The sequence below is a fragment of the Ahaetulla prasina genome, chromosome 5, assembly GCF_028640845.1.
Source record: "Ahaetulla prasina isolate Xishuangbanna chromosome 5, ASM2864084v1, whole genome shotgun sequence".
In the NCBI taxonomy this organism is placed as follows: domain Eukaryota; kingdom Metazoa; phylum Chordata; class Lepidosauria; order Squamata; family Colubridae; genus Ahaetulla; species Ahaetulla prasina.
This window is the reverse complement of record NC_080543.1, coordinates 74067104-74094444: the sequence shown is the minus strand read 5'-3', so window position 1 is coordinate 74094444 and position 27341 is coordinate 74067104. Positions and strand designations below refer to the sequence as shown.

Genomic DNA, 27341 nt, shown 5'->3' with positions numbered 1-27341 from the left:
TTCGCATTGCATTATGGGTGCTGGCACGCGCACGCTATTGCGCGCGCACACACACACACTTCCGCCACGCAACGAGAAAAAGGTTCGCCGACACTGTAATAGATTATCTTCTCTTTACATCAGGAAATTATCTCTGAATTTCTCCATGTAATGTATTGGTCTTTCATTAGAAATGGAGAGAAGAGTGTCTTCACACTTATTTTGGGAGCCAGTCTACAAACAGTCTTCTTTAATTAACAAGAAAATAATTTTATTGAATGATTTTTAAGATTGAAAAAAAAAAGAATGGTACATTTTAATTCTCTCTTGCTTTCTTATTGCATCAACATTACAATAAGAACTATATCTCAACTATTTTCAGGATCTGCTTTTAGCAATACAATGAGCAAACAAAAAATCAGTACACACAGATTTTACAAAAATATATTTTCACACCATATGCAGAAGCAGACCAGGAGACATCGATCCAATAATCTAATAGGCTTCCACATGCATATTCAAATAGCATAGGTGCTAATTGATGGCTTAAGATCAGTAAGATTTATCCCATCCATATGGTTGGGATCAGCTGGCACAAAATATAAATACAACATTCCTAAATGTCTCAGATCAACATGGTACACCAGAAATGTTTTAGGTCAATGGGACATGCCTTGTGCTGCACGAACTAATATCCCATTTATCATAGATAAAACTGGCTAAAGGGTGAGTATCAGGTCCACCATCGTGTCTTGCCATTCTGTTGGAAGGGGGGAGGGGAGAGGAGGCTTGCTGGCATTTTTGCATGCTTTTGCTGTACTGCTTGGGAATTAGGAAGGGTCATTGTCTGGACTCTCTCCCAACAGGGTTCCAGCCTAGTTTCAAGGCTGCCATGCCCTGAAGGTGAACTGTTATCTGCCTAGAATCTCAGCTTTCTCAAAACAACCGTGTGGCATCACACACTGGCTACCGGTGGACTGGTTAGGGGGGTTGGGCTTTGGAAACCAAAGAATTGCTTTGTGCTTTGTGTGTCCTTGTGTCCTTGTGTGTCCAATCACACTTGGCCAATAAAATTCTATTCTATTCTATTCTATTCTACCTTGCTTTCTTGAGATCACTTTCTCTCAGTAAAAGTTCTTTCAATTCAACTTAATGGATTTAAGAGTCTTGTTTTCCTGAGGGACCAGCTGGGGCAGGTCCTTATAGCGAGTTTCTAGCATATTGTCTATTTTTAATGTGCATTTCTCCCTCTAGGAATATTAGTATCAAAGCAAAAAGAGCATGTAAGCACTAAGAACTCTTACATTTCAACTGTTCATATTTAATTTGGAAAAAAAGTCCACCCCATAGTTTTAACTGTTGTTCGATCTACTATTCTACCATACTTACAATAAATACACAGAGTGATTTTGATTGACATTTCACTACATACTAGTTAATTCATTAACACTATATTCATTTATTTTTTCAATCAATCACATTTATGTGGTCACCTATCTCACAACAAGCGACTTGGGGTAGTGTACAATAATGGTGTACCAATAATAGTACATTATACCATTATTAATTGGCTCGTAAATCTCTTTGCAGGTGGAAAGATAACAATTTATATCTTTGTTGAAAAACAGATGATGCAAAAAGAAACTAAATAGTTCATTCCTTCTATAACCAGGGTCAAGTACTTTCATGCTAATTCTTATGCAGTAAAGACATACCGTATTCTTTGCACTATAAGATGCACTATTTCCCCCCCCAAAAGTGGGTGGAAATGTCTGTACATCTTATAGAACGAATATTGCGGCGGGGAGAGTGGGGTTGGTGCCAACTGTCACTGCCTGTCAGCACTGCTGCCATTTGCTGCCGCCAGGGAACTCTGGAGCTTTCGCTGCCGAGCAGTCGATTGGCGGTTGGATTGGCCTCCCAGAATACCACCTATCAGCTGTTCTAGGTGGTGGCGATTGCCGGCACTGTCTTATTGCTGTTCGCCGCCTAGAACAGCTGATTGGCGGTATTCCAAGAGGCCGATCCAAACCACCAATCAGCTGCTTGGCAGCAAAGGCTCCAGTGTTCCCTGGCAGAGGCAGCAGCTCAGCTCAGTTGACCGGTGGTGGGCGCAACGGAGTGAAGCCCTGATGAGCACGTGCTGGGGCTGCAATAACATGCTAAAGCTGATCAGGCTGTTTGCTACAATGACGCTAGGCAGATGAATACCAGATGGATGCTGGGAGGAAGAGGCAGATTTTTTTTCCTCTTCCTCTAAAGCTAATGTGTATCTTATGGTCTGGTGTGTCTTACAGTGCGAAAAATATGGTAGATTTTAACACTACCATGATGTTAAATTATGATAGTACTTTTATGTCACTTTTTCATGGTGAAAGTTTATTCACCATGAATAAGTTGTAAAAATCCCAGTGAGTTGGAAGGTATTATTAAAAAAATAACATCTACTCTTAATTTCTTTCAAGGAAGCACAGTGATCATTTGACAACAAATGCACAAGTCACACCATGATTATTAAACTGATAAATGTTGAAGAAAAAAATCTACAGTATCACACTAAATGCTAATATTGCCTTTTAAAACTGATGTTCAAAGTTCTAAAATAAAACATAATAAAATGATCACATTCTAAAGGTTCAGTGCATTCAGCAGCTATAATTTTGCTGCAAATTTAGCTAAGTTGACTTTCAAAAATAACACACTAGTTCATCAAAATATACATTGTGCATTTGCTTTTAAATTAAAATAATAAAAACCATTTAAAGAATTATCAATTGATAGTGTGACTAAATTTCAAAATAATCTACATCATATAATTTAGAGTCAAGACACCAAGACAAAGCATGTGGCAAGCCTACACATTTCATGCAGCATGTGTAGTGCAGTCTTTCAGCTTCAAATTTCAGTCTTCTTCCAAATAGTATAAAATACCCATCTAAAAAATAGTCAAGGAATCCAATATTTTGTTTTCTCACAAGCTTAGTTTCCCAACACATATAAGAAAGTATCATTTCATAATAAATCTTCATTACTTCCAAAATAAAACAAGAAACTCATTTTAGCATGCTTCATCCTTTTACATCTCAGATATATTTTTTTAAAAAAAAATGATTATACTGCTAAGCAGAAATTCTTTGATGATTCATTAAGACATTAAAATTATGATTGCTGAAGCATCAGGAAAACTTGCATTAAAAAGTTGTAACAGAATGCAGGATTATGAGTTCTTGCCCAATAATTTCTTGTATTAAGACTGTGTTAAGCCATAATATACTGTACTTTAGGCTTAATGTGTCATTCTGGTTAAGGCAGCTATGATTTAGCACCAACTGAAATAGGACTGTTAATAAACATGGTTTCTTATTGAAGGATACAGCTCCATGTATGAGGGGACACATACAACTTCTTTTGAGAATTCCACAGGACAATATAACCTGCGAAGCTGTTCTTCATAGAGAGACAAGGCTTCCGTGAGGTTGACACAATTTCCCTGCAAGGGAGCAGAACAGAAAAAAAGTGTGTCAAACAATCTAGTGGACTGGCAGAGAAGGCAATTATATAAAAAGAAACATTTCATGAATTGGTTCTTTATTATTAAAAGACTTTATGAGTGTGCATAACTATAAATATATATTATGATTATTGCAACAAAGGTGGAGCATAAATAGGGGGAAAAATTATTTTTACAAAAATAGTGACTAGACAATGTATCAAATGCAAAAAAGGCTATTAAATATTGCCAAAGTGTAATCTTATACAGCATACAGCAATTAGAATAATGGAATATGAATGTTCCAAGGGCAGATAACTTAAGGATATATTTTCTTATTTTACTGCTATTAAAAAGCTTTTTCATTAAAAATACTTCATATTTTTGTTAATATTTAAAAAGTGGAAGCTATCAAAAATACTACAGAATAATAGCAAAATATTATTTAAACAAGATCAAAATGTTACATAAAGCTTGGATAGTAATCTAAAATTAACCACAATCAGCAGTGGTTATTTGGTTCTGCTGTCTTTTACAAAGCATATAATTTTGCCCACATCAAAATAAGTAGAATAGTACATAAATAACCTGTGTGTATAATTTGAAAATCACAAATAGAAAAAAGGCACTAGGTAATTGATATCCTGGGTCTAGAAAACTTGGAACTTCGTCGCCTTCGACAGGACCTGGGTTTAGCTCATAGAATCATCCGTTATAATGTCCTTCCTGCCAATGACTACTTCAGTTTCGACTACAATAATACAAGAGCTACCAACAGATTTAAACTTAATGTCAACCGCACCAGTTTAGATTGCAGAAAACACGATTTCTGTAACAGAATTATCTATGCTTGGAATGCATTACCTGACTTTGTGGTCTCTTCTCATAACCCCAAAAGTTTTATTAAAAATCTATCCACTGTTGACCTCACCACATTCCTAAGAGGACTCTAAGGGGCGTGCATAAGAGCACAAATGTGCCTACCGTTCCTGTCCTATTGTTTCTTCCAATATATATATATATATGCTTATACTACCTTGTTTCTCCTCATATATATGTTTATATATTATATAATCTTTTCTGTTATGCTTGTTATGCTTGTGTATATTGTTATGACAAAATTAATTAAATAAATAAATAAATAAAATTTATGGGACAACATACTGAAGTTTTTTAATGGCATGACCAAATCTATATAATGTGAATAATCTAAAGTCTTGTTTAATAGATCATCATTCTTATTAACAAATTCTAATCAATATCTTCAAAAATAAGTAAATCAGAAAAGACAGCAGGCAAAACAAATTAGATGAATGAAAAATGTAATTATTTAAAATACTCAATATGCAACAGTGCAATTAGAAAAGTTCATAAATTTCTTTTCTCTAATGGTATTTATATCAAGAACAGGTAATATTCCACTACATTTGATTTGTATAAATTCATGCTTTAGGATGATTTGTTTGTAAGCTCAAACTGCCCAAGGAGCTGCTGATCCAATTCTACAGAGGAATTATTGAGTCTGTCATTTGCACCTCTATAACTGTCTGGTTCGGTTCTGCAACCCAACAAGAAAAACACAGACTTCAGAGGATAATTAGAACTGCAGAAAAAACAATTGCTACCAACCTGCCTTCCATTGAGGACCTGTATACTGCACGAATCAAGAAGAGGGCCGTGAAAATATTTGCAGATAACTCGCATCCAGGACATAAACTGTTCCAACCCCTACCCTCAAAACGACGCTATAGAGCACTGCACACAAGAACAACTAGACACAAGAACAGTTTTTTCCCGAAGGCCATCACTCTGCTAAACAAATAATTCCATCAACACTGTCAGACTATTTACTGAATCTGCACTACTATTAATCGTTTCATAGTTCCCATCACCAATCTCTTTCCACTTATGACTGTATGACTATAACTTGTTGCTGGCAATCCTTATGATTTATATTGATATATTGACCATCAATTGTGTTGTAAATGTTGTACCTTGATGAACGTATCTTTTCTTTTATGTACACTGAGAGCATATGCACCAAGACAAATTCCTTGTGTGTCCAATCACACTTGGCCAATAAAATTCTATTCTATTCTATTCTATTCTAATCAATTTATGCTCTTACATATTCATCAAAACACCTCTAAAATTATGTATACTGTGCTTTAAGGGAAAATGAATGTGAGATGGAAGAAAGATTCAACCCTGAAAAGTATCTTATAGTTGGCAGCTGAAGTGGGGTGCATGCAAGATCTGTCCACAAAGTCTACACAAAGCAAGCTGTGTGCAATGCCTGAAAGAGATTTAAATGCTTCATTTAAACATACTTATACAGTTCTCTACCTTACATTGGTGAATTTTTTTTAAACAAATGTATCATGTCATTTCAAATCTTTCCACTAAAGAAAAAGAAATCTCTAATATAATCAAGTATATGGATATGATAGGGTGCTTTGCTAATTCAGGTCCATTTACAATTTAAAATTATTGGTGTTGCAAGTCAACAAGAATATAGGACTTTAAACGGGGCAAGGTGGCTCACATATGGACAATTAACACCTGGAACTGATTGCAGCTGCAATTTAAAAGGAAAACGATTACATTTCACTAACATAATTCAGACAGGAGGAATTTTTTTAAGGAAAACCTTCTGAAGCATTTATTTACCTCTAAATCATCCAAGATTTTGTAAGGCTGACCAAATATTGGCCTCACCTTCTCCTATGACAATACTACATTTCTAGTGGTCTTATGTGGCTTTTTAAAGATGAGGAGGTTGAATTGCAGTCCATGTCTCTTTAAACATTGATGCTCCTGCTTTAGAATTTAATGTACAAAGGTACTAGGATGGAAAATACCTTGGTAAAAATCATGAACCATGGCTCAGTTCCTTATCTTGCCATGTTAGATAAGGATAATGAGATTTTTATTCTCAATAACCCCAGAAAATGCCAAGTCATTCCTAATTGGAATGACATTAAGTTCTTGAGTACACCTCATGAGGCATACCTTGAATTACTAACTTCCAGAGCATTAAAATTTCTACTTGAATTCCTATATATACAAAAGAATAGATTTTCATGTCATACTTTGGCATATGAATCTCAGCAGCCATTATGGAACTATAGGGCTTGATGAGCAAAACAGTTCAGTCATCTCATCACAAAGCTAGGTTCTCTCCAATAATTTTTCTCTAGGGAAAAAAATGTCCAAAAATCTTGTAATCTTTACTATAGCAATTGTTCTGAAAGCTGGCCTGCTTTATTTATTTACCTCACTTTAATAAAATGAAAACAACTTATAAAAAATTATAAAATTGAAGTAAGCCACTTTAATTTATGTTCTGGCACCAGAAACCAGGAGACTGACTTCTAGGCCTCCCATATGCATAAAAACCGGCTGAGTAACTTTGGGCCAGACACTTCTTCATAGGGGTAACTGTTGTGGAAAAGCAGGAAGCAGAGATTCTAGGTATGTTCATCCCCTTGATTTTTCCAAATATACCAAGGTAGTTATATAATGACATAACTATGTGGTATAAAACATTAAACTATGCTTTTATAATTATAGTCCTATACATTTTCAGGAAAAAAAAATAATTTGGACATTTTGGCAACACTGAAAATTAAAAACTTTGAGAACCACAGAGCATATTTAATCCTTAATAATGCTGATATAAATAATAGCCGGACAAGATTGTTTATTTTTATTACATCAAGTATATTTGTGATCTAATAAATATTTAAGATTTTAAAGACTATCATTCTATGAAAAAGCTAATACTGCCACACTCTTATCAGATTACATCACTCACAACTTAATTTAAATGTACCATATAGTTCTAGTCTCTGAATGTGTTAGCTGACATTTTTAGTAATAAAACTCCATCTAGTGGTCATATTCAATAATGGGGTAAAATGGTATTCAACCACCAGTAAATAAACTACCAAATTTTATACACTAAGCCAGAGTTGTAGTATGTGGTTATAGTTAAGCACAATAAAGAAAAACAATAAAATCACAACACAGTATAAGCCACAGTACATCAGGACAATGTAATGCTTAATTTTAAAATTTTAGTTAATCTCAGCACAAACATAATTTAATCAGTATATAATTAATTTTAAAAATAAGTCAATTACATTTTAGCAACAATTATGAATTAACACTCCTAGTGCTGTGTTACTTATCCTAGTGCTTTTTAAACTAAAAGACTTTGTTTTCAATGATTAATAAAAATTGAGAACTTTTTGTATTATTGGAGACCAATGGAAATAGTAGTTCTGCACACCATAGTTTTAAAAACATATAATAAATGCTAATCAGTGTGATGCATAGTTAAAAAGGTGGACTAGGCAGCAGAAGACCAGATTTTCAATAAGTGACATTAGGTCAGTCACTCCCTCTTAGCCCAACCCGCCACAGCGGGTTGTTTTGTGGGGGGGAAAAAAGGAACTCTTAAGCTGCTGAAATAAAGGCAGAATATAAATCAAATAGATTACATATATAATAAAACTTTTCTTTTTAACTGGGGTTCTTGATACTTATGAGTAATTTAATATTATAGAACTAATCATAATCAATTTGTCTCCACATTTCAGAGGCATAAGAGAGTGTAACTTGAAATATAATTAATCAAAAGTTCTGGAAAGATTGGGCAAAGTTTGATTGGGCCAGTGGCAGAGGTGAAATCCAGCAGGTTCTGACAGGTTCTGGAGAACCGGTAGCAGAAATTGTGAGCAGTTCGGAGAACCGGCAAATTCCACCTCTGGCTGGCCCCAAAGTGGGGTGGGAATGGATATTTTGCAATATCCTTCCCCCAGGAGTAGGGAGGGAATGGGAATTTTGCAGTATCCTTCCCCTGGAGTGAGGTGGGAATGGAGATTTTGCAGTACCCTTCCCCTGGAGTGGGGTGGGAATGGAGATTTTGCAGTATCCTTCCCCTGCCACGCCCACCAGCAACGCCCACCAAGCCATGCCCACAGAAATGGTAGTAAAAAAATTGGATTTCACCACTGGCCAGTGAATATGTCAAGCTGGGACTTGGATGGCAGCAATGAGTGAAGGAGGGTAGATAATGCAAAGAGTTGGAAAAATCAACAGTTTTGGAATTTGGTTCTGACAAAATGTAGCTGGCTCAAAACAGTTTAGCAAAATTTCTGGAATGCAATGATTTTCTCTTAGGTTACAAGTAGTTTGGTGTAGTGGTTAAGACATAAGGCTAGAAATTTATTTATTTATTTATTTATTTATTTGTCACAACAGTATATATAAGCATAAGCATGAAAATAACTATATAATATATAAGCATATATATATATATATATATAAGCATAAGTATGTAATAACTATAATAATTGGATATAATGAAAGGAAACAATAGGACAGGAACAGTAGGCACTTTTGTGCTCTTATGCACGCCCCTTATAGACCTCTTAGGAATGGGGTGAGGTCAATAGTAGACAGTTTTTGGTTAAAGCTTTGGGGATTTTGAGAAGAAACCACAGTCAGGTAGTGTGTTCCAAGTATTAATAACTCTGTTACAGAAGTCATATTTTCTGCAATCAAGATTGAAGCGGTTAATATTAAGTTTAAATCTATTGTTTGCTCTTGTATGGTTGTGATTGAAGCTGAAGTAGTTTTAACAGGAAGGACATTGCAATAGATTCTATGAGTTAAACACAGGATCTGTTGAAGGCGGTGGAATTCTAAGTTTTCTAAACCCAAGATTTCAAGTCTGGTGGCATAAGGTATTTTGTTGTATTCAGAGGAGTGGATAACTCTTCTTGTAAAATATTTCTGGACATGTTCAATTGTATTGATGTCTGAAATGTGGTATAGGTTCCAGACAGGCGAGCTGTATTCAATAACTGGTCTAGCAAATGTTTTATATGCTCTGGTTAGTAGTGTAGTGTTTCTGGAGAAGAAGCTCCGTAAGATTAGATTTACAACTCTTAAAGCCTTTTTTGCGATGTAGTTGCAGTGGCCTTTGGCACTTAGATCATTGGATATGAAAACTCCAAGGTCTTTAACAGGGTGGGGGTCATCTGTAAGGTAATGTCCATTGAATTTGTATTTAGTGTTTAGATTCTTTTTTCTAATGTGTAAGACAGAGCATTTGCTGGTAGAGATTTGGAGTTGCCAAGTTTTAGACCAATCGGATACAAAGTCAAGGTCTTTTTGAAGGGTAGCTGTATTGTTGGTAGTGTTAAATAGTTTGACATCATCAGCGAAAAGAACACAATTACTTTTAATATGGTCACAGAGATCATTAATGTATAATATGAAGAGTGTTGGTCCAAGAACACTGCCTTGGGGAACGCCACTATTGACAGGAACAGGATTTGATAGGGCACTGCCTATTTTGACCACGTTGTCTGTTTGACAGGAACACTGTTATCCAATTGTGGAGGGGTCCGGAGATGCATAGGATTTTAGTTTTAGGAGAAGTTTGTCATGTACCACTGAGTCGAAAGCTTTACAGAAGTCTATGTAAATTGCATCTATTGTTTCGCCTTGATCAAGATTTGTAGTCCATATGTTTTTGCAGTGAAGTTGTAAGTTACATGATAATTTTTTTTCTGAAACCAAATTGTTTATTAGAGAGTAGATTGTTTGTTTCTAGGTGGAGGATAATGGATTGGTTGATGATACCAATAACTTTACAGGTGACGCAGCATAGAGGGATTTGTCTGTAATTTTCAACTAAGCTGGGGTCTCCTTTTTTGAAGCAGAGATGACCGTGGCTAGTGACCAAAGTTTGGGAAGGGAGCTGGTCGTGAAGGCTTTTCCAAAGATTATGCTTAGGGGTTCTGCTATATTAGTGGAAAGCTTTTTTAAGAAGTATGCACATAGTCCATCAGGTCCTATAGATAGATAGTTTGCGAAGAGCTTTTTCAACATTTTCTTCAGTGAAATCTATATGTGTTAGGTCGTTGTTGGTGCAGTTGGGGAATGTTGGGTATGAGCCATTACTGTTAACAAAGACTGAGCCAAAGAATGTGTTAAAGAGGTTTGCTTTAACTGTTTCATCATTATTTTCTTTGCCGTTAGATTCTTTTAGTGGTGGGATGGCTCTCGAGTCATTAAGTTTGTTGTTCACAGAATTATAAAAAGCACGATTGGAGTTTGTGCGCAGAAGGTCTTCTTCTTGCTTGGTGTGGTAATTGGTGCATTCAATTTTTATTTGGTTGCATATATCGCTGTAGCGGTTTTCGAAATTAGCTACATGTCCTTTTTTGTTTTTTCTCCAAAGGAATTTTTTTTTTGGATTTAAGCTTTTTTATTAATATGGGTAATTTGTTTTTCTTGATTTTTGTGGTGGTTTGTGGTACGTAGAGTTAATGACTCTATCGACTTCGAGTAGGAAAACTCTGTAGTGGTCTTCAGCAGTGATACAGGATGAGACTAGATTTTGCCAATCAAGAAATGAGAGATAGGTGTTTATAAGGTCATAGTTGGCTTTTTTGAAATTGTTGTTTGGAATACTATTATTATGATGATTTTTGTAAGGGTGTATATTGAGACAAAAGTCTATCATGCAGTGGTCACTGTTGGAAAAGGGGTCTTTTATTTGTAGTCCATAAATTGAATTTGTGTTGTTGCAGAAGATGAGGTCAAGGCAGTTATTGATTCTTGTTTTGTTAGTTACTAGTTGTTCAAGACCTAGATTTGTGACAGCGTTGTATAGGGTAGTATGGATGGGTTCAGTTGTACATTCATTTGTTATCCAGTTAATATGAGATAGATTGAGGTCACCCAGGAAGATGAGAGGATATGGGCAAGAGGTAGCCCAAGTTAGTAGTGAGGTTAACATGTTGGCATGTGTGATGTCGTAGTCAGGTGCTCTGTAGCATAGTAGGAATCAAAGTGTGGTGTTAAGGGACAGGTCGCATACAATAGTTTCAGGGATAGCAAGTTTATGTGCAACTTGAACATTTTTTAGATTCAGTGACTTTTTATGAAAGATAGCTACTCCACCTCCTCTGTGGGTTTCACGATCTGATCTAAAACATGGTACTCTTTGTCTGAAATAATGGAGTCAGGGATGGATGAGTTCAGCCATGTTTCGCATACAAATATAATATCAAATGTACCATTGTTTAACATGAGGATAAATTCAGGCAATTTGTTTACAATGCTTCTTGCGTTTATCAATTTGCATTTAAGATCTGCAGTGTTAGGTGAAGAGGAAATAAGGGGTGTGCGTACCTAGTTATTGATGATAGTTGGTTGGAGGTTCTGATCCACGGATGGTTGGAGGTTCTGTTCAACCTGCAGTTGGAGGTTGGCTGGTTGAACTACGATTGGTTGAGCAGTGGATGGTTGAACAATGGATGTTTGGGGGTTCTGTAAGAAGGATGGATGGATGTTAGTTGGTTGAGTAACGATTGGCTAAGCGACGGCTGGTTGAGGGTTTTGTACGACGGATGATTGGATGCTTTGATTGATGGGGGAGTTGGATGTTGGCCAATTGACTGTAGATTTTTCTTTTTATGCAGTCAGCATGGTAGTCAATGTAAAGGTTGGTTTTTCCTTCGTCTTGCCTTCGTTTGAGTTCTGTGCGAAGTTCACGGGAGCGAATCCGTTGCAGAAATGATAGATCATTTTGCTCTAAGTTTGTTGAGGCTGAGGTTTGTTCTGGCAATTTTGTTTATGACATCAATGAACTTTCATTTGATGATCTCATTTATGCAGATGACTCTACAGAATTTAGGTGCCACTGAGCCATCACTGTTTTTGTATTCAGGACCATCTCTGGAGACTTTTGTTATTTCATCAGGGGAGAGGATGGGTGAAATGTAATTTTTAATGATGTTTCTAACTTTAGAAATATCTGATTCACTGGTATTATCTAATCCAAATAATATAGCATTTTGACGTTTTTGTTCTCTTTCAATGGTATCTTTAATTAAAATGGCTATGTTGTTTGTTTGTTTGATTGATTGATTGGAATATGTTTGCGGTTTAGTTTGTGGATTAGGCAATGTTTGTTGGATCGGGAAGAGATTTTGTTCTGTGGAGTTATCATTTTTTTGAACTGTAATAATTCTTTTTTCAAGATTTGTGAGACGTGGTTCTAAACATGTTAGTATTTTTTTTTCTAAGTTTGTTTGAGTGGATTATTGTGACATTAAAGTTGTTTCAATGACATGGAATCTATTAGACATGGAAATTAGGTAGTCTAATTTAGATTATTAATTGGAAGATCAGAGTTCTAGTTCCGCCTTAGTCATGAAGGCCACTGTCTGACATTGGGCCAGTCACTCTTTCTCAGTCCCTGTTCTGTTTCCCTTCCCCCAATACTCCCAGCAAAGAGTCCGTCAGAGGCCTTCCTTTTTTTTTCCCTTTTATTTACATAGATACATGTCCTGGCCACGTCTACCCACGGGCCTGCCAAGTTTCTGGAGATAACGAGGAAATTATAGATAAGGCCAGAATTACTCACGAATATATTCTTTCCTCCATTGAAATAGTTAGCTCGCGCCAATTCATTAGCTCGCGCCAACTCATTACTTTGTCCAAGACAAAAAACCAGGAAGTCCCGCCTCCTATTTATAGTCTCTGCAGATGTCACTGCATGACAATTATGACTTGGCTTTGTCCCAACTCTTCCGCTGCTGCGCGGCGACACGTCTACGTGACCTTGCATCGCTCCAAAACTGTTCTTGGGCGTTGCCAAATCAGAAGGAGGCTCCATGGAATCAGGCTGTGCCGGCCCTCCCCATCCCTTTGAGTGGGTGCCAGGGAGGAAAGGGCTCAAGAGAAGCAGGGCTGGCCAGGTCTTCTCCTCACTTTCTGAATCATCCGAGTCCAGGAGTCCGGGTCCAGGAACCTGGGTCACAACACTATCCTCACCGCAGGGCCCTTCCCCGGGCTGACGATCGGGATGCGGTCGAGCTGGGTTCTGCTCATGGAAGGCCTGCACCAGGTCAGGGGCATGAACGCCGGAGGCATCTACCCAGGAGAAATCAGTCCCGTATCCCTTCCACGCGATCAAATATTGGAAACGACCCTTCAGCCAGCGGGAGTCTCGTGACGCTGTGGACTTCAGATTCCTCCGATCCGTCCTCGGCGACAGTGACGGTGCTGTTGGGCACGAAGGGACTCGGTGTGGCCTCAGGAACCAGAAGGGACCGTGAAAACGGGTGGATCCGCATGGATCGTGGCAGGGTCAGTCGGTAGGCTACCGGGTTGATGACTGCCTCGACAGGGAACGGGCCGATGAATCGGTGGTCCAACTTCTTTACCGGGCGGTCGGACGGGAGGTGTTTGGTGGAGAGCCACACCGGTGTCCAACTGCCAGCGGGGGCGTTGCCCGTCGGGAACGGTCGGCGGACCGTTGTAATCCTCCTTTGCCCGATTCAGCTGCTGACGTACAACTGTTGGACCGCATGCAATTCCGTCAGGAAGGTCTGCGTTCGGGAACAGGAGAGTCCGTGGTGCCAGAGGAAGAGCCATGATGGTACCCCACATTGGCAAAGAACGGGGTCATCTGAGTAGAGGTGTGCTGAGAGTTGTTAAAAGCAAACTCCGCCAGGGACAGGTAGTCGCCCAGTTGTCCTGTTGCTGGTTGATGAAGCAACGGAGATACTGTTCCAGTATACCGATGACCTTCTCTGTACCCCGTCGGTCTCCGGATGGTGCGATGGCGACAGACATACCTGCACCTCCAACGCGGCCATCAGGCTCTTCCAGAAGCGGGCTGTGAACTGAACTCCAGCGGTCCGAAACCACCCTGTCCGGTAGACCATGGGCGGAAGATGTGCTGCAGAAAGAGGCGGGCGTTTTGCGGCTGTGGGCAGTCAGCGGCATGGGATGAAGTGTGCCATCTTGGTGAGCATGTCCACCACCACCAGCACCGTGGTGAACCCAGAGGGCGGCAGGTCTGTCAGGAAATCCATAGAGATCCCCCAGGGTCTGTCGGGTGTCGGCAAGGGCTGGAGGAGCCCGGAGGGGCCCCGTGGCGGTCTTGGCTTGCCGGCACGGTACGCAGGATGTCACGTAGGCATGTATATCATGCCGCACTCAGCCACCAAAAGGTCCGTGTCACCAGGTGGAGGTCTTGAAGAACCCAAAATGTCCTGCTGCAGGGTTGTCGTGGCACTGGGTCATGACGAGGGCTCGGAGTGGTCCTGTGGGTACATAATCGCCCGAAACTTGAGTAAGTCCTCCTCCAAGGTCCAAGGAGACGTGGGGCCCACCTCCGCTCTCCTTTGCTGCGACCAGGCGTCCTGGCGCTGCGCCTCGCACCTGGGCCCGCAAGTCCACTGGCTCCCGTGCTGCGGCCAAGGCTTCTGCCGCAGCACTGTCCGTGGAGGAAGGGGTCCTTGGCGCAGAGGTACTCTGGCTTGGACAGGGCATCCGCCCTCCGGTTGTGACCGCTGGGAATGTAGGTCACGCGGAAGTTGAACCGGGCAAAAACAACGACCACGGATCTGCCGCTGGTTTAACTTCCGAGCTGTGGTGAGGTGCTCGAGATTCCGATGGTCCGTTCGGACCTCCACCTGATGTCGGGCCCTCCAGATGGTGTCGCCAAGCCTCGAATGCAGCCTTGATAGCCAGCAACTCTTTTTCCCAGATAGTGTAGTTGCGCTCGGAAGGTTGAGTTTCCGGGAGTAGTAAGCGCAGGAAAAGTGTGCCACCATTCGTCGGAGCCTGTAGCAGCACCGCTCCCAGAGCCACATTGGACGCGTCGTTTCCACCACAAAAGGCCGGAGCGGTCGGGATGCCTCAGGACGGGTTCCGTGTGAAGGCTTTTCCAAAGATTATGCTTAGGGGTTCTGCTATATTAGTGGAAAGCTTTTTTAAGAAGTATGCACATAGTCCATCAGGTCCTATAGATAGATAGTTTGCGAAGAGCTTTTTCAACATTTTCTTCAGTGAAATCTATATGTGTTAGGTCGTTGTTGGTGCAGTTGGGGAATGTTGGGTATGAGCCATTACTGTTAACAAAGACTGAGCCAAAGAATGTGTTAAAGAGGTTTGTTTTAACTGTTTCATCATTATTTTCTTTGCCGTTAGATTCTTTTAGTGGTGGGATGGCTCTCGAGTCATTAAGTTTGTTGTTCACAGAATTATAAAAAGCACGATTGAATTTGTGTAGAAGGTCTTCTTCTTCACAAAGAGGACCGGGGCCGAGAGAGGGACTTTGAAGGCGGATGAACCCTCGGGCCAGGTTTTTGTCCAGGAAGTCCCTGAGGCGGCCAACTCGGGCTCCGACATGGAATACAGGCGTCCCACAGGCAGTGGTGCGTTGGGCAGAAGGTCCACGGGCAATCGTGGGGCCGATGCGGGGTAGTCGGTCCGCCTCCTTCTCGCTGAACACGTCGGCGAAGTCCGTCAGCTCAGGAGGCAAGGTGATGGCAGCGGTGGGGACGTTCTGGCCGGCACAGGTGTGGCGGATGTGATCGACGCACTGCAGACTCGGGAAAGAGATGGTGTTCGCGACCAGGCCACCTGAGGATCGTGGGTCCGAAGCCAGGCCATCCAAGGACCACAGGAAAATGAAGGTCCGCCGTGACATAAAACTGGATCGCCTCCTCATGGTCCCCAATAGCCAGGCGCAAAGGCTGGGTGGCAAATTTAATGGGGCCGGACACCAGTTCTCGCCCATCAATTGTCTCTACCGCATCGGAGGGTCCACGGAACCACGGGACCGCAAACTGGGTCACAAAGGCCTGGTCCATAAAGTTTGTTGTGGCCCTGAGTCCACCAGCGCATGCGCCTGGAGCCCGTCCGACTGGTTCCCCAACCATATCCGTGTGTCCAGAATCAGATGCCGAGGGGCCCAGAGTCTACTTCGCAACGTCCAGTGGGGGCTTAGTGCGTGCCCGACCTAGGGTTTCCCAGTCGGGCCTGCCCGCTTCGATTGGTCACGCTGTGATTCGGGGACGGCGTCGTGCCCCGCTTTCTGGGGCAAGAAGCGGTAGTGGCGGGCTCCCCACAGTACAGGCACAATCCCCCTTGGCGCCTCCGGTTCCGCTCCTGGGCTGTCAGGCGAGATCTGGCCGCTCCCAACTCCATGGGCTCTTCCGCAGCGGTTACAAAACGTGGGGCGACCCTGGGTGCTGGTGGTGCAGGAAGTGGGGTGCAGATGTCGACGGAGGGTCCCGGGGTGCGACGGGACGGTCGCCGTTGCAGACGGGCATCGAGGCGGAGACAAAGGGCACCAAGTTGTCGAGGGTCCGCGGCGCCTCCACGCGGGCCAGTTCGTCTTGCAATTCCTCTGAGAGTCCCTCCTGGAACGTGTCCACCAGCGCTGCATCATTCCAGTCAGAGTCCTGGCACAAAAGACAAAATTCGGCGATGTACTCCTGCAGGGGGCGTTTCCCTTGACTGAGTTCCTTAGGCGCCTGGTTGCCGTCAGCATTGAACGGGTCCTCATACATGGTGCGCAGGTGCTGCCAAAACGCTGTTGGTCCGCCAGCAGGGGCTGTCCTGGAGCAAGAGGCGTGGCCCATCGAGCAGCCGAGCCGGAAAGAAGGTTAATCACGAAGGCCACCTTAGCCCGGTCGTCTGGGAAATCCTCTGGCCTCATAGCCATGTAGAGCTGGCACTGTCCCAAGAAGGTCGGGAACATCTCAGGCTGCCCAGAAAACTTATCCGGTACGGTTATCGGGCACTTGCGACGAGGAGGAGGAGTGGGAGGATGGGGGGGGGCTGCAGGCACATTCCTGGCAGCAAGTTGGCCTGCCAAGTGAGCCACTTGCTGCTGGAGCTGTTGATTAGCTGCTTGTAGCTGCTCTAACTGCTGCTGTACCTGCTGCTGATCCATCTTTGGTAGAAGATGTTTTAGTCAGGTCTTGGACAAAATGTTCTGTTTCCCTTCCCCCAATACTCCCAGCAAAGAGTCCGTCAGAGGCCTTCCTTTTTTTTTCCCTTTTATTTACATAGATACATGTCCTGGCCACGTCTACCCACGGGCCTGCCAAGTTTCTGGAGATAACGAGGAAATTATAGATAAGGCCAGAATTACTCACGAATATATTCTTTCCTCCATTGAAATAGTTAGCTCGCGCCAATTCATTAGCTCGCGCCAACTCATTACTTTGTCCAAGACAAAAAACCAGGAAGTCCCGCCTCCTATTTATAGTCTCTGCAGATGTCACTGCATGACAATTATGACTTGGCTTTGTCCCAACTCTTCCGCTGCTGCGCACGGCGATTACGTCTACGTGACCTTGCATCGCTCCAAAACTGTTCTTGGGGCGTTGCCAAATCAGAAGGAGGCTCCATGGAATCAGGCTGTGCCGGCCCCTCCCCATCCCTTTGAGTGGGTGCCAGGGAGGGAAAGGGCTCAAGAGAAGCAGGGCTGGCCAGGTCTTCTCCCTCACTTTCTGAATCATCCGAGTCCAGGAGTCCGGGTCCAGGAACCTGGGTCACAACAGTCCCTTGGAAAAAAGTAACAGCAAGCTACTTCTGAAATTTTGCCAAGAAAACTGCAGGGACCTCTGTAGGTAGTCACTAGGAGTCAACACTGACTCAAACAAACAAATAAATCATGGCAGAACATTTATCTCATACATATTCCAACATTTAAAGTAGAATACCTCTGTCTAATTTTACTTCAACCAAAGAGAAAACTTATCTCTGTGGAAGAAATGCAATTAAGTAAGACTGGCAAATATTCCATTAAAAGTCAAGTGCAGCTCCCAGGATTTTTCCATTTCAAGAGAATGAAACTATTTTAGCTTCTGATGGAACTCACCTTCAAAAAAAATCAAAAACTATTCCTGATTCACTGCTTTCTGAAGCACAATATACAACTTAATACTAGGCTTTGGTATTACTCTTTACTACAAACACACCCTAACATGCCTATCTACAAAGCCAATCTAAACGAGGTTCTTTTCAAAATTCCCTATAGTTGCATTATCTACAACAATTCTACCTGCCATACCTGGGTGAAATATTTTCCATCAGGTTTCAAGACTCTCATTGAAAGGTCCAGAATCATTCGTAGAAACTCCCATGTGGAATCTAAATTTAAATGTATTAATTGTTTAATTAGAAATTGAATAATTCATAAATGTTAAATAATGAGAACAACTACAATTTGCAACATCAGTGGATTCATGTTTGATTCTTAGGATACTCTGTAAATAAAAAGGCATGGAACTTCCTTTAAACATTTTCATAAATATAGGACAATTATTTAGAAAATGATTTCCAGCATTGCAGAAAAATATTATCAATAATTTGTATATGTGAGGGCCAATAATGCTTTTTTCTCCATTTTCCTCCAAACCCCTAATATGCACACCTTATAAAACTATACTTTACATACACAGTTACCTGTTCTATCTCTCTATTCTTCAGATGTACAGTAAATTACTCAACCACAAGAGATTTTCAGAAGAAACAATTGACAATAAACCTTGCAAGGGAATGCATCTTGCAAAGGAATGCAATCGCATCCCATCAAAGATCTGGATGTTTCCAATCGTGCTAGCTTTTTGTAAGGTATTAAGGACCTGGCTGTTCCCCAGATGTTTGGACCAAATGATTAGTCACGTTCTGCTGGTTAATGCCGCCTGTTTTGAACTGGCTTTATTTTTGATTTTGGGCACTCTATTTGGTTTGATACATTATTGTTTTTAATCCTTGCAGGGTTGACATTTAGGCAGACCCTTGGCTGCCCCTCTTTGCCCCAGCCACCCACCTCAGCCCATTTAGTCAGTTTTCTTCCTCTGATGGCCCGCCCCTGGCTATTCTCCACAGCCAATGGGCCCCTTGCCCTCTCTCCCTGCCCATTTGCCCAGGCACCATTTGGCTGCATGGGACAAATAGCCCCAAGCCAATCAGATGACTGGCAAAAGCAAAGGTGCTGCAGAGGCAGTGTGCAATTGGCAATCGCAGGGGCTGGGGAGGCAACGTATGATGCAAGATTTTTTAAAAAAGTACTGCTGCTCCTCCTCAAGTTTTAGGGTCTTGTACATCTGTCACCAGGACCAGAGGGAGAGGGAGTGGTGGCAGTAGTAGCAGAACCAGGGCCACTGGAGGGAGACAGACAAGCAAGAGTATATTGGGGGGACCAGGAAGGGAGGGGGGTTCAAGGAGGCTTCATAAAGACAGCTTAGCTCACAACTCAGTCAGCTCCAACAAAAGAGAGGAGAAGAACGCAGCCGGTGCAGCTTCTGGCATTGCGGGGGAGTGGCTAAGGATGCAGCCGGTGAACAGCAAGGCCAGTGCAGTTTCTGTGATTGCAGGAGGTATGGGGGGTGCAAGAGAATGACAAGGCTGGCGTGGCTTCTGTAATTGCAGTGGGCGTGGAGGAGGGTCGTAGGTGAATGGCAATGCCAGCGAGGCTCATGCGATTGCAGGGAGGGGGGGGGCGTGACAGGTGAATGGAGGTGGCATGTGGCTTGGGGGAGCCCTGCCATTGACACTCCTGCCTGTTCCCTAACAGGCAGTTCGGCTGCCCCCAAACCGTGTGCCACATCCATTCATCTGCCGCCTCCCCTCAGCCTCCTGCAATAGCATAAGCCATGCCAGCCTGCTGTTCACCTGCGCCCCTCCCATGTCCAATTGCAGAAGCTGTGCCATCGTTGCTGTTCATCTGCTGCAGCCCACCCCCCAGCTGCCCCCCACAATGCCAAAAGCCACAAAGGCCTTGGTCCTTTTCCCCTCTTTCGTTGGAGCTGAGTTGCAAGCCAAGCTGCCTTTGTGAAGCCCCCTTGAGACACTCTTCCCTTCCTGGTCCCCCCAACGCACTCTTGCCTGTCTGCCCCCTCCCCCACAATGGCCCCGGTGCTGCTACTCCCACCACCCCTTCTCCTCTGGTCCTGGTGATGGATCTGCAAGGCCCCAAAACCTGCAGAGCAGCCACAGTACTTTTAAAAATAATCTTGCATTGAACGCTGCCCGCCTCCCAGCGCCTCTAATTGCATATCACATGTTGTCCCTGCAGAACCACTGCTTCTGCCTGCCACTCGATTGGCTGGGGTCTATTTGTCCCATGAGCCAAAGGCCCAGGTCAAATGGTGTCTGGGAGAATGGGCAGGAACGAAGGGCAGGGGCCATTGGCCATGGATGGGCCAGCAGAGAAGGAAAGCTGGTTGTAAATGGGCTGAAGCACATGGCTGGGGGCAAAGGAGGTGCGACCAAGGGTCCATGCCTAAACATCCTATTCTGTCCTTGAACACTGCACACTAATCACTGTTGTGAGATGTGGAGGCTGGAATAAGTCTGTAGAAAGTAGATCTGCATGAACAGACAAATTCCACAATTTGAGCTTTCTATATATTCAGACAAATGCCCCAAAGGTATTATTTTTAATAGGAAAATAAAGCAGAAGTACAATAAAAGTTTAAAAAATAACCTTCTTCTGGAGATGTGGAGATTGGAATAGCTGTCAAGTCATTAATTACATAATCAAACATTCTTTCTTCTTTGGCATATCTCTTCAGGACTGGGATACAATCTTCTATTAGTACCTAAAAAAGTAGTAACATTTTGTCTATTTAACATAATAATAATTTCCATAAGGTGACTAATTAGCACTTTCTGTCGTAATCATGATGAATGAAGTAGCCCAACTCTTCATCAATTCAACTGTTCTGTCACCCAAGAAATCATGAACTAGTATCCATATAAGAGCTCTTATAGATCTACATTGTTCAGAGATTTGTTCTCTATAATCAAGACAGCTGAAGTCTTGATTGAAGTTGGTGGCAAATGAAGGAAGCATAGTTACATCACGAAAATAGCAGGCTCTGCCAAGCTCTGAAAAATCCAGCTGACAACTGCTGTCAGGAGACCCTACAGGGTCAAAGCCGCCTTGTAGGGGTGGTGAAGAAAGGAGAGACGCTTTGTGGATGAGGAACTCACAATTTCCGCATTAGGTCCGAAGCAAGCTCTCCTGAGTGGCAGCAGGGACGATGGCCATTTTTGGCAAGTCACAAGCTGGGACAACCAGGACCATAAGATTTGTGGTGGAACGGTCCATGGACAGAGCATTGAAACTGGGTGAGATAACTTCCAACTCTTACTCTAAAGACTTAACTTTCCGAAAAATGTTGGAAATGTCATCAGATACCAGGCTCATATAACCATATGTGGTGGATGTGCGCAGAAGCGAGAAGATATTGGACTAAATGTCACGCCTGGAAACCATACTAGACTTTAGGGTTCCAGACGCTGCCACATTTTTCCTGAGGGGAGGAAGGGGGGCTGAGGGGTATGGTAACATTCTTCAAGCGGTCAAGGTCGGATGGTGTTCACATCTGCAGGAAGAGTGGCAAGAAGATATTCGAATGAACTGGGAGAACGTGGGACCATGTGACCATCAAAGGGGTCAGGGGGGTGGGACTCTTGGGGTTTCACTCATCGTGTGTGTCGTGTCCCACTCCTCCGCTGACGGCCGGGTCAGGGAAATCCGAATCAGGCGTGCCTCTGCAGCTCTGCCAAAGTCCTAGCAAAGTCCTCAAGGCAGGCAGGAGACCAGAAAGTGACTTCAGCAAGATATGTTCGACTTTGCCTGACTCAGAGACTGCCAGAAAGCAGATCCTTTATATAGGCCATGGGGTGTGGCTCCATGACTCAGCACTTATCCAGGCCTGCCCCTCCCTTCCTTCTGACGCCGCCGCCTATCAATTCTTCTGAAGCGAGGGTCACTCCAGTCGGCAGCTGTTGGTAATAAACCTCCCTCAGGCTCACATGCTGTGGGGGAGGGGGAGGGGTCTAGTTGCTCCGTTTGCCTGGGCATGGAGCCAGGGCTGGAGCCAGGAGGTGCTCCCTCCTCCGCAGCCTGTCTGGACATGGAGCCAGGGCTGGGGCCGGGAGGTGCCCCCTCCTCCTCAGCCTGTCTGGGCATGGAGCCAGGGCTGGGGCCGGGAGGCATACTAGGACATTCTTCAGCGTTCGGAAGCAGATAAGAAGACCCCGGCTGCGGTGAGAGCGGGCAAGACACAACAGTGTGCCAGTTTCCTCATGCTAGTAAAGAACTCTGAAAAACAATGGCTTCTGAGTTTTTTTTATGCAGAAGAGGTTTTTCTGGAACCTTGACATTATTCCAAAACTCCTAACTTTCTTTTGCTAATGGTACCCTCTCCTCCGCTCAGAGGGGGCCCGTTAGGGGGGTGCTGGGCCCCAGCCTCCGCAACCTCCACAGCGGTGCAAAGACCCAGCGAAGATGGAAGAGCAGCAAGCTGAAAGCGTGGAAGTAGTACAGAAGCTTGAATCTGACGATTTAGTTGAAATCACCTACTTCCCATCGGAAGATATGACTCAAAAACCCGAAGTGGTAGAGCCTGCTTGTCAGCTTGGAGCACGGCCCAAAGACTCCTACTCATGGGTAAGCTGTCGTTCGGGAGAAAACATTTCCCCGGGGCGGAATGGAGAGCCCCCTCCCTCTTCTCAACCTCACTGGAGGACAGTAAAACCCGGAGAATCGGGAGAGTCACTGGATTGGGACCTGAGAAACCCCCTGAAATCCCAGTCCCTATTAGACCTCCCTGAAACTTTTGAGCGTTTGGAAGTGAGGCCTCGTATAAGCTCAGCTCACCCACCTCGAGAGCCTTTAGCTCAGCCTAAATTCACCTTCCCTCCCACCAGAGAGGGAGAAATTACTGAAGCTCAAAGCCGTTCCGATGAACGCAGGAGGACCTCCCTTCCCTCCTTCAGACGGCAGGGAGTTCAGGCAGCACCAGGGACTTGGGGGGAATAGCAACTCCCCCCTCCAATTGACTTTTCCCGCCAACAGAGGCCTACGCTGCCTCCAGCTGCTTCTATTCCTCCTGGTTGGGCATTTTATCCTGGACAAGGGTGGATCCAATACCAATGGCAACCAGCCAGTTCAGCACCTTTCTTTCCTGGGGGCCCCAGGCCGATTTTTGCCTCATCAACTGAAGCATTTCAAGGACTTCCTTCTCAGCAGCCAGGGGGAATTCCACCCCCCTTCACAACTCAGCAACCAGCCACAACAGCAACGGCCGTCCCCCAAATCCCTCTTCAACCGCAAGCAGGCCAGCTAAACCCACCTGCACCCCCTCACCCAGCCCCTCCCCCTTTCAAACCAACCTTTGATGGGAATCCACACCACCTGGCTTACTTTCTCAGCAGAATTGAGGCTTACGTTGAACAATATAGACATCAATACTCATCAGAAAGAAGCCTAATCAACGCCATCTCAGATGATATGAACGTGGGGCTAGCCTCAGAATGGATAGCTCAACTACACAATGAACGTGCACCAGAACTAAACGATGTTCACGGATTTATGGCACTGCTTCGCAACCGGTTTCAAGATGATGACCTAATTGCAGAATGTGAAACCACCTTAAAAACGATGAAGCAAAGTAACAAGCCTCTAAAACAATTTGTATGGGATTTCAGAAGGGTTGCTGGCAATCTTAGATATTGGCCAGATCGGGTCCTCCTCCACTACGTCAAAGAGGCCATTGATCAAAACATCAGAAAAGCCTGCTTCACAAGAGGAATCCCAGAACAACTAAATGACTGGTACAACGTGTCCATCGCTCTGGACAGAGAATTCAACCCCCTCCAAAGCCAATCACCAACTACAACTACACAACGACCACCTACAAGACCCTCCCTCTTAAGACCAACCACACCCTCCACCTTTCAGCCTTCAACAATAATCAAATGCTACCGTTGTGGAAAACTAGGACATCGGGCGTCAGTTTGCCTAGCCCCAACACCCCTCCCACAGTATTGCCCACCAACTGCTACCCGACCACGCAAACCCCCTCGAAAGAATCCGAATACCAGTCGCTTTGCGAGACAAGCCATAGACCTCCCTACTGACCTTCCGTCATCTGATTCACCTCCTGACGACTCAAACCAAGAAGAAAACGACCCAATGGTGAGTGCACCCATTCCTCCATTTGCTATCAAAGTAAACTTAGTAATTCCAGAGGGAGGGGCCAAAAAAGATTTAGAGGCTATTGTGGACACAGGATGCACCAGATGCCTAATTTCAACCTCTACGGTTGCCCAACTCCGTATAAAAACATTTCCCTTGAAACACCCAATTAAATTCCACCAAGTAGATTGAACCTTGATTGGTGGCATTCCAGCGACCGAAATCACACAACTGGTTTGCTTAGAAATTGGAGCCCATCATGAACTTATAAGATTCATAGTAATTCCAAAGATGTCAGAATCCATCATCCTGGGTTTAGCTTGGTTGGACAAATGGGAACCCACAATCAAATGGGAGGATGGATTCAGGAAAATTATATGGACTTTCAGACCCTTAGACCCAATTCCCCCTACCGAAAAAAACCTTGTCCAAAATGACCACCAGAGGGAACCAACAACCACCATATCCAATCCATCTCCTAATGAACCACGCATCCCTAAAGCATACATGGATTTATCAGACGTTTTTAGCGAGGATGAATGTAACCTCTTACCCCCCCCCCGACAAACTGATTGCGCAATTGAATTGCACCCGGGGGCAAAATTACCAAAACCCAAAATGTATTCAATGACACCAGCCGAAATGTCTGAACTAAGAAAATACATTGACACTAACCTAGCCAGAGGGTTCATTGAACCAGCAAAATCACCTGTAGCTGCGCCCGTGCTATTTAAACAAAAGAAACATGGTTCGCTTAGATTGTGTATTGACTTCAAAAATATCAATGCAATTTGCATACGAAACACATACCCTTTACCACTTATGCATGATTTGTTGAACCACTTATCAAAAGGCAAAATTTTCACCAGATTGGATTTAAGGGAAGCCTATTACCGGGTCCGCATAAAGGAAGGTGATGAATAGAAAACGGCTTTCAACTGCCCCTTGGGCAGTTTCCAATACCGTGTCATGCCTTTTGGCCTCCAAGGGGCTGCAGCTGTTTTTATGCAACTAATTAATGAAACCCTGCACCCCCATCTCTACAATGGGGTTCCTGTCTACTTAGATGATATTCTTATCTACACAAACAATATTGAAGAACACATCAAATTGGTCAGACAAGTCCTTAAAAAACTCCTAGCGGCCAAGCTATATGTCAAACTTTCCAAATGCGAATTCCATAAGGAATCCCTAGACTACCTAGGTTACCGAATATCAAACAAAGGTATCGAAATGGACCCAGGAAAAGTAAAAGCGGTGTTGGATTGGCAACCGCCACGCACACGTAAGCAACTTCAAAGTTTCTTGGGATTCGCGAATTTTTACCGCAAATTCATTCCTTCTTTCGCAGAAGTAGCTCTACCATTAACAGAATTGTTAAAAACTGGGCCATTACCCGCCAAACCCAAACCTACCCAACCCCTACCTTGGACAATGGACTGCAAACGTTCCTTTGAACACCTGAAACGCCTATTCTCAATGGAACCAATTCTTCAACACCCGGATCCAAATAAACCTTTTGTGGTCCAAGCTGATGCAAGTGATGTAGCAGTAGCCGCTGTCTTATTACAATGGAATACCGACAACAATCTAATGCCCTGCGCATACATGTCTAAAAAACTGACGGACACTGAACGCAGATGGGCAGTTTGGGAAAAGGAAGCCTTTGCAGTGCGCTGGGCACTCCTCTCCTGGAGACACTTCCTTGAAGGGGGAAAAGAACCATTCGAGGTGTGCACCGACCACAAAAACCTCAAATACTTAAAAACCCCTCGAAAGCTTTTTCCCAAACAAGTTCGATGGGCTCAGTTTTTCAAACGGTTCCATTTCACCCTCAAATACATCCCCGGCGACCAAAATCTACTGGCTGACGCCCTATCTAGGAAACCACAATTTGACAGCCAACGCAAAGAGGTAATACATGTGATGATTCCCAATAGCGAACCGGCCAGCCAAGCACTTACTCGCCACCAAATAAACTACTAGCGGAATTAAAATCAGCACTCACTGACAATGCTTGGTTTAAAGAAAACTTGCCAGACCTCACCTTAAGGGATGGGATACCCTGGAAGGAAACCAAGATTTATGTACCCGTCGCTATGCGGCTGCCTATACTACAGAGAAGCCACGACTCTCGCCTAGGAGGTCACTTTGGATTTTTAAAGACTCTCCACTTGGCTAGAAGACAATTCTGGTGGCCAAAAATGAAATCAGATGTCGAAGACTATGTCCGGAGCTGTGCTACCTGCGCTACCATGAAGTCCAGACCAGGGAAACCCCCTGGACTCCTACAACCCGTAGCCGAACCCACCAGACCCTGGGAAGAGATTGCCATGGATTTTATTGTTGAACTCTAGTTCTAGTGAGGGAAATACAGTGATATGGACCGTAGTGGACTTGTTCTCTAAACAGGCCCATTTCACTGCGTGCAGCGGATTGGCATCGGCGAGAAAATTAGCAAAGCTCTTCGTCAAACACATCTACAGACTGCATGGAGTTCCTAAAAGGATAATATCCGACAGGGGTGTTAAATTCACAGCCAAGTTCTGGAGGGAGTTCCTACAGTCCATTGGGTCGTCTCAAGGACTTAGTTCTGGGTTCCATCTGGAGACCAATGGAGCGGCTGAAAAATTGAACTCGATGATGGAACAATTCATACGGTGTTATGTAAATTACCAACAAGAAAACTGATCAGATTTGTTACCATTTGCAAAAGTCGCATATAAAAATGCTGTACACAGCAGCACGGGGTTAACCCCTTTTCAAGTAACCACCGGCATGGACTTCGTTCCAATGCCTGAACTCCCTGTGCAACCCCCCACTTCCGTTTCCCTAACAGACTGGATGAATTCGTTGAAAAAAGGTTGGGAAAAAAGGCCTTAGCTGTGACAGCTCGGAATTACAAAGCCCAAGCTGACAAACACCGTTCCCTTCAACCCCCTTTTCGCATTGGAGATAAAGTCTTTTTATCTACTAAGTATCTGAGGTTGAGAATACCCAGCAGAAAATTCGGTCCAAAATTTTTTGGTCCTTTCCCCATTG

General features: G+C 43.6%; 1 protein-coding gene across 6 annotated transcripts in view; it reads right to left on the bottom strand.

Annotated features, from left to right (window-relative positions):
• Nucleotides 1-231: 231 nt before the first annotated feature.
• SMS (spermine synthase) overlaps nucleotides 232-27341 on the bottom strand; it is a 132378-nt gene continuing 105268 nt past the window's right edge. For 3 of the 6 annotated variants that reach the window (XM_058184517.1, XM_058184520.1, XM_058184519.1), the window contains exons 8-11: nucleotides 20796-20910; nucleotides 18375-18454; nucleotides 3354-3469; nucleotides 232-2914 (exon numbers count right to left, since the gene is read on the bottom strand). In XM_058184517.1, the coding sequence (XP_058040500.1) occupies nucleotides 2875-2914; nucleotides 3354-3469; nucleotides 18375-18454; nucleotides 20796-20910 (351 nt within the window). In that variant the 3' untranslated portion in view covers nucleotides 232-2874. Of the gene's footprint in view, nucleotides 2915-3353; nucleotides 3470-11683; nucleotides 11822-18374; nucleotides 18455-20795; nucleotides 20911-27341 lie in introns of those variants that run through there. The other 3 variants (XM_058184521.1, XM_058184522.1, XM_058184518.1) reach the window with 2 other exon arrangements.